Genomic DNA, 8028 nt, shown 5'->3' with positions numbered 1-8028 from the left:
AGATGGAAACCGGCGTGGAGCTGCAGCCTTTACCTTCGAGGAGCAAAACACAGCTCAATGTGTAGCAACCTGCCCCTGGGAGCAGGTCCCCAGCCCTCGCTGGCGTCAGGAACCTGTTTGTTTTGAGGAGCAGTTTCAGCAAGACTGGCTGGAAGTTGCATCATTTCTTTTTTTCCCCCCCCAGGTAAAGGGCTGCAGAACCTGCTTCTTCCTGGCTCCGTCTCCTGAGGATGAATTCGCCCGTGGCTGCTCGGCTGCTTTCTCCTTTCTTCCCTTTGGTCAAGGCGTTGAGTAGGGGGAGAACTTGCAGAACCTTCCATCCCATAAAGCAGCAAAAAAAAAAAAAAAAAAAACGACCTGCTGAACTCAGTGCCAAAAAAAGATGCCAAGGGTTTGGGCAGAACTCAAAGCTGCCCAGCATCTAGAAGAGTCAGGAAGAACTGGTTCGACCAGGAATGATGTAAACCAACCTCAAAATGTAGTAGCTCTGGATGCAATTCAAGTAGCCCTGCTTTGGAGCAGCGAGGGAAAGTCTAGAGAGTCAGAGAGCACTTTCCCAGTACCTGAGCTGGATTGTGACACCGAACCAGACTGGAGAGAGCTTTTGTCTCCTGGGTCAGAGAGACGAACCAGACTGGAGAGAGCTTTTGTCTCCTCTGCCCGAGAGATGTTTGGGCCCCCCACCATAAAAAAGACATCGAGGTGCTGGAGCGGGTCCAGAGAAGGGCGACAAAGATGGTGAGGGGTCTGGAGCACAAGTCTTATGAGGAGAGGCTGAGGGAGCTGGGGGTGTTCAGCCTGGAGAAGAGGAGGCTGAGGGGAGACCTTCTTGCTCTCTCCAACTCCCTGAAAGGAGGGTGTAGAGAGATGGGGGTCGGTCTCTTCTCCCAAGTCACAGGCGACAGGACGAGAGGAAATGGCCTCAAGTTGCCCCAGGGGAGGTTCAGGCTGGAGATTAGGAACAATTTTTTCACTGAAAGGGTTCTCAGCCCTTGGGATGGGCTGCCCAGGGAGGGGGTTGAGGCCCCATCCCTGGAGGTGTTCAAAAGACGGGTTGATGTGGTGCTGGGAGGTCTGGTTTAGTGATGATGCTCCTTGTTTGTTGTGTGGGTGTCTATTTTTGTCAGTCAGTTGACGGTTGGACAAGATGATCTTGAAGGTCCCTTCCAACCTAGAAGATTCTGGGATTCTATGTAACCTCTGTTGGCTGGGAGAGTGTCTCAGGTTGATGGTTGGACAAGATGATCTTTATGGTCCCTTCCAACCTAGAAGATTCTGGGATTCTGTGATTCTGTGTAACCTCTGTTGGCTGGGACACTGTCTTAAATCACTGCAGTATCTTAAATCACTGAGTGAGGACAGGCTGAGAGAGTTGGGGGGGGTTCAGCCTGGAGAAGAGAAGGCTCCGGGGAGACCTTGGAGCCCCTTCCAGTCCCTCAAGGGGCTCCAGGAAAGCTGGGGGGGACTCTTGATGAGGGAGGGGAGCGATGGGACGAGGGGGAAGGGTTTTAAGCTCAAAAAGGAGAGATCCAGGTCAGATTTTGGGAAGAATTTCTTCATTTTGAGGGTGGTGAGAGCCTGGCCCAGGTTGCCCCGAGAAGCTGTGGCTGCCCCATCCCTGGAGGGGTTCAAGGCCCGGTTGGAGGGGGCTTTGAGCAACCTAGTCTCCTTGAAGATGTCCCATCCACTAGAAGGGATGGAACTGGATGATCTTGAAGGTCCCTTCCAACCTAGATGGTTCTCTGACTCTATGATTGAGCTGAGATGTGGGGCAGAAGTTCTTTGGTGTGAGGGTGGTGAGAGCCTGGCCCAGGTTGCCCCGAGAAGCTGTGGCTGCCCCATCCCTGGAGGGGTTCAAGGGCAGGGTGGAGGGGGCTTGGAGCAACCTGGGCTGGTGGGAGGTGGCCCTGCCCAGGGCAGGGAGGGGACAGGATGGTCTTTAAGGTCCCTTCCAACCCAAACCATTCTAGGATTCTAAGTTTGAGAGGAGAAATATGTTGAATTCAGGGAACAGCCTGGTATCTCCAGAGGTTACCCAACTGGACTCTGTCCTCCTGGACCAGCTACGACAGACGGCAGCGGTGTTTGCTGCGTCCCTTCCCCACACCCCAAGGAGAAGCCGGGGCTACTCCACAGCTTCAAAGGCCACCAGACACGGAGCCGGAAAGTTCTTGGCTTTTCCATATGTTTTGCGTAATTTCCCATGCAAACTTTTCTAATTATCAAAGCAAATGGGCTTCGAAGGGGGGGGAATTACCTCGTTCTCATCAGGCTACCTCAAAGGCGGCCACTCCACCGGTTCCCCCCTGGCCCCCAGTGCAATTTCAACCCCCCCATTTTTTAGCCAACGCGCATCAAAATACCCTCAGAACTCAGCGATTTGGTTTCCATCGCAAAGACAGAAATAAATCTACGTCTGTACCAATATTCAAGCTCCTTTCCGCATTAATTTACTGAGAAGGCACTTACTCCCCGTTGCTTATTAGCATTAGGGATGCTCTAATTAATGCACATAATCTCAGGAGTGAGGGAGGGGAAAGTGTATCAGGGGAGTTATCAACTTCGTGGTCCGCGCAGCTGAGGACGGCTGCTGTGGGACCAGGAGGAACCAGAGCCACAACTCACCCCCAAAACCAAAGGTTTTAGACAAAAGGGAGATACACAAGGGGTGAAAAACCTGTTTTCTTTTTAAACTGGGGCCACGGATCTACCGGAGATAACTGAAGGCACGGAAAGGATGGCTTAAGAGTGAGCTTTTCCAGGGCTCGGACGCTAATTTGGGGCTGAGAGGGGCTTCCCTGGGGGGAAACGATTCCTCCGTCGGACACAAAGGCAGCAAAGGCTCCCCCAGTCCCAGGGGAGGGGAAGGATCACCCCCAAATCCCCCCACCCCCAGCTCTTTGTGTGAGGGTGAGGAGTGAGACTGAACAGGTCACAGAGATCCAGATTGATGGGGGACATCCCCGTTGATGAGCTGGGAGAGGGATGGGGGCGAACACGAGGCCTTTATCCACGCTCTTATTTCTGTATAAAATGGGATTTCATTTCTCCACCCCATAAAAAGCAGCTCCTTTCCCCGACAGCAGCTTGACATTAACGAAACACCTTTGTCTTTCAAGATCTGTTCACCTCGAGGTCTCAAGAGGGTCCTGTCACCCCTCTGGAAGGGGGGGGAAGTAGCAGCGTCCGTGTCCTTGGAGGGCACCACGAGGAGAGGGGCAGCAGCTGGGGATGGAGGAGGAGGAGAAACCTGGGGATCAGGGAGGAGAAACCTGGGGACCAGGGAGAAATCCAGAGACCAGGGAGGAGAAATCCAGGGACCAGGACCCTCTCGTAGCTCATTTACTTCCCAAATGAACCCTCTTGCTTCTCTATTTCTCCCCCACCCCCTTTTCATCCATCCCCCGAGGAGGAGAAGGCTCAGATCCCCGCGGCGCAAACCTCATCATCACCAACCAGCTGAGCAAAACCAATTTACTACTGACCAGGGCAAAACACACCGGGAAGGGCTGGAAGCACCGACAACGGCGACTGCTTTTCCTCTCCCCCCCTCCCCTGGCACCGGGAGAATTGGAGGGACACGCAGGGTAAATTTTGGGCTGAGAATCAAGATTTGGTGTGTTTTCTCCAGCCTTGGCAGCGGGAAGGGAAATGTGTCTTGGCCGCGGCGTTTGCCAGCCTTGTCCCCTCGCTTCTCCCCTCCTTTTGTTGCCACCAAGAGCAGGGTTGCTCGTGGTGGTGGCCACCAGGGAGACCTGTTGGCCACGGGAGGAGCGGGGTGGGCACAGGACACGGGGACAGCTGTTTGTTCCTCTCGCCAGAGAGCGGCTCCCAACAAAAAGCTGGGGGTGGAAAAGGGGGGCTGGGAGCAGTAAAAGGGCTGATTTCTGTTTGTACGAGGAAAACGAGGAGGAAAAAAAAATAATAATTCCAAGCAGAAGCCTTCAGGGGGGAAAAAATAAGAGAAAAAGCCCAAAGTGAAGCAGGGAATCTAGATGTGAAAGATGGGAGAGAGAGAAGATTAACCCCCTGCACCAGGACAGGTTGGGGGTGACCTGCTGGGGAGCAGCTCTGAGGAGAAAGACCTGGGAGTCCTGGGGGACACCAGGATGCCCAGGAGCCAACAATAGTCCTGGTGGCCAAGGAAGCCACTGGCATCTTGGGGGGCATCAAGAAAAGCGTGGAGAACCTCAAGGGAGGTCATCCTGCCCCTCTGCTCTGCCCTGGGGAGGCCCCAGCTGGAGCACTGGGCCCAGTCGTGGGCTCCCCAGTTTCAGAAGGACAGGGAACTGCTGGAGAGGGGACAGCAAAAGGCTACAAGGATGCTGAGGGGCCTGGAGGGCTTTCCTCTTGGGAGGAAAGGCTGAGGGACTTGGGGCTTTTGAGTCTGGAGAAGACTGAGGAGGGATCTGATCAATGCCTACAAATACTTCAAGGGTGGGGGTCAGGAGGATGGGGCCAGGCTTTTCTCAGTGGTGCCCAGGGACAGGACAAGAGGAAATGGGCAAAAACATGACCATAAGAAATTCCATCTCAACATAAGGAGGAACTTCTTTCCTGTGAGGGTGGCAGAGCCCTGGCAGAGGCTGCCCAGAGAGGTGGTGGAGTCTCTGTCTTTGGAGACATCCCAAACCCACCTGGACACGTTCCTGTGGGACCTGCTGTGGCAGGGGGTTGGAGGAGATGATCTCCAGAGGTCCCTTCCAACCCCATATCACTCTGTGAGTCTGTAACACGGGTCTAAAAACCAAAACCAGATCTCCAGAGGTCCCTTCCAACACCATGTCCCTCTGTGACTCTGTAACACGGGTCTAAAAACCAAATCCAACAAACTCTTGTCTCTCCCAAGACCAAACCCAGTGGCTTTGGGCCATCAACTGCGACAAAACAGGCAACGGGTTAATTTGTAAGCGGAGATTTTTTTTTTTAATTAAACAGAACTATTTATATATGTACAAAACCCAGAAAATATTGCATCATTAGGAAAAAAAAAAAAAAAAAAAAAAAAGGACATTTTACATCTAAATCATCTGTTAAACACACCTTTTCCTCCCTGCATTGGAGTTTACACCCATTCACAGCGACTCTTGGACGTTACCAGGCAACCTGTGCCATCGGACACGGCGGAGATCTGCTGCTCCATGGACATCCCAGAGAAAATACCTTCATCCTTCCACCCCTGCCCTTCCTCTGGGGAACAAATCCATCACCTGGTCGCCTCGGTGGCATTCAGGAACCTCTCAAGTTGCTCAGAAAAAGGAGACAAATTAAAAAGCAAGGCTTCGGGACCGTCTCAGTTTCTTTAGGGCTCGGGCGGCACCGTTTTCTGGGAAAGTCTCATGTTTTTTTTGGGGCTCGGTCCCCAAAACTCGAGCATGGAAGCTCCAAGAGAGAACCATTCATGGCCCTATCCAGAGAGAGGGGAATTCCAGTGTTTTTCATCTTTGACAACTGTAATCCAAAGGGCTAAAGCTTCTCCATCTTCAATAAGCCACGGCCCCGGGGTCCCGCGGGAGGCTAAAGAGTATGTCGGCTTTGGCGTTGATAAAATAGGTGGTGAGGAGAGAGACCACGAGGATGACAATGCCCACCACCAAGGTGATGATCTGGGAAGGGAGGAGAAAGACTCAAGTGTTGTGGGGGGGGGGGGGGGGGGGGGGGGGGTGTCTCTGTCAAAAAGCTACAGAGATCGGCTCGCTCCTGAGGCACCGCGTAAATAAAATAAAATCAAAATATAAACATACTCTGAGGATTTTACAGACTCAGACAAAAGCGACTGCCAGGCAGGATCAGGTCAGCTTTCCCTGGGGTTATTGCACATAAACCGGTGTTTAAGAGAAAAGGTAAGAAAGTTGTGCCACGGATAAAGAACTTAGAGAATCATAGAATTTTCCAGGCCGGAAGGGACCTCCAAAGGCCATCTAGTCCCACCCCCCCGCAGTCAGCAGGGACACCCCCAACTAGACCAGGTTGCCCAGGGCCTCATCAGGCCTCACTAGGCCTCACCTTGAATATCTCCAGGGAAGGGGCCTCAACCACCTCCCTGGGCAACCTGTCCCAGTGCTCCACCACCCTCCCAGTGAAGAACCCTCTCCTCATCTCCAGTCTAAAGCTGTTCCCCTCCAGCTTGAAGCCATTGCCCCTCGTCCTGTCACTGCAGCCCTTTCTAAACAGGCTCTCCCCAGCCTTCCTGTAGCCCCCCCTCAGGTACTGGAAGGGGCTATAAGGTCTCCCCGGAGCCTCCTCTTCTCCAGGCTGAACAACCCCAGCTCCCTCAGCCTGTCCTCGGAGCAGAGGTGCTCCATCCCCCTGATCATCCTTGTGGCCCTCCTCTGGACCCTCTCCATCAGGTCCATGTCCTTCTTATGTTGAGGGCTCCAGACCTGCACACAATACTCCAGGTGAGGTCTCACCAGAGCAGAGCAAAGTGGCAGAATCCCCTCTCTGGACCTGCTGGCAACGCAGCTTTTGATGCAGCCCAGGATGGGATTGACCTTCTGGGCTGCAGCTGCCCACTGCCTGCTCATGTCCAGCTTCTCCTCCACCAGCACCCCCAAGTCCCTTTCCTCAGGGCTGCTTTCCAATCCCTCACCCCCCAGTTTGTATTGGTGGCCAGGATTGGTCCGGCCCAGGTGCAGAACCTTGCACTTGCTCTTGTTGAACCTCATGAGGTTCATGAGGTTGAACCTCATGAGGTTCAACAAGACTTAATGCTTAAACTTAATGCGTTTAAGTTCATCTCCTCCAGCAAAGAACTGCAAATGCCTTCAACAAGTCGTTGGCAGGATCAACATCTCTCAATAGGGTTTGTAGAACAGATTCCCTCCTGCTCAGCACCTCTCCTGAAGCCAGGAAAGTTCCAGACCAGCCCAAGGCCCGGGCAGATCCCTTCCCATCACCCTTCTCCTTGGTGGAACTGTCGTTCCCAGTCTCCCCAGACATCCCAGTATACTCCCCATTCAGCAGCCAAACACTCCCAGCACATTTTCTATTGGGTCAAAGCTTCAGGGATGGCTGGGCTCAAACTGGGCACCAGTATCTACTGGTGTGGAGACACAGGCAGGGCATTGTGCTTGCCTGAGGGTGTTAAAAGGGCCCAGTGTCACACAAATAAATTGCTCAGATTTGAAATAACCATCCAAGGGATGGAAGGGATGCCTGGGCTTGCACAGCCTTTGGTGGCACACGATGTGACAAGGGGTGACATCACAACCAGCCAACCAGAGGCCACCAGAAAGGCTCAGAGTCCCAAAGGGACCGGGCCTTTAACCCTTTAAGTTCTGCCAGCACTTAAAAGCACCTCACACCCAGCCCAGGGGCTGCTCAGGATCCCAGACACTGAACCAAAAGAAGCTTTTGTTGGGGAAGGTTTGAGCCAAAGTTATTTCTGCATTTTTTAGAAGGGATTCAAAGCGCAGGAAGGAAAACGGGGCAACATCAGGCACATTTTGCACATCGGGTGAAACACTTTAACAGCCAGATTCACCGGGTTTGGCCTCCTGTGCTTGGGGAAGGGGTTAAGACTCCTGGCACTTCTACCTTTTATCCACAGAGCTCCTGGGACCCTTGATTATTCTGCCCTGTCTCAGCCTCAGCGACCACGTTATTAACCCCCAAATGGCTGGAGGTGGGAGGGTTGTCACCAGCGACAGCTCCCTCTTTTTCATTGACTGGATCAATGGGCCAAGGCCAACGGGATGAGGTTTAATAAGGCCAAGTGCTGGGTCCTGCATTTCGGTCACAACAACCCCAGGCAACGCTACAGACTTGGGGCAGAGTGGCTGGAGCTGCCTGGAAGAAAAGGCCCTGGGGGTGTTGGTGGACAGCAGGCTGAACATGAGCCAGCAGTGTGCCCAGGTGGCCAAGAAGGCCACCAGCATCCTGGCCTGTGTCAGGAATAGTGTGGCCAGCAGGAGTAGGGAAGTCATCGTACCTCTGGACTAGGCCCTGGTGAGGCCTCACCTCGAGTTCTGTGTTCAGTTTTGGGCCCCTCACTACAGGAAGGACATTGAGGTGCTGGAGCGTGTC

At 53.4% G+C, this 8028-nt stretch overlaps 1 protein-coding gene across 1 annotated transcript in view; it reads right to left on the bottom strand.

The window, feature by feature from the left end:
- Positions 1-5440: 5440 nt before the first annotated feature.
- NCSTN (nicastrin) overlaps positions 5441-8028 on the bottom strand; it is a 24634-nt gene continuing 22046 nt past the window's right edge. The window contains exon 17 of the mRNA XM_014957333.1: positions 5441-5606. Within this exon, the coding sequence (XP_014812819.1) occupies positions 5484-5606 (123 nt within the window). The 3' untranslated portion in view covers positions 5441-5483. The remainder of the gene's footprint in view (positions 5607-8028) is intronic.

The sequence above is a fragment of the Calidris pugnax genome, unplaced genomic scaffold (assembly GCF_001431845.1).
Source record: "Calidris pugnax isolate Ruff unplaced genomic scaffold, ASM143184v1 scaffold305, whole genome shotgun sequence".
NCBI lineage: Eukaryota > Metazoa > Chordata > Aves > Charadriiformes > Scolopacidae > Calidris > Calidris pugnax.
The sequence above is the reverse complement of the archived record's forward strand: the minus strand, read 5'-3'. Positions and strand labels throughout refer to the sequence as shown.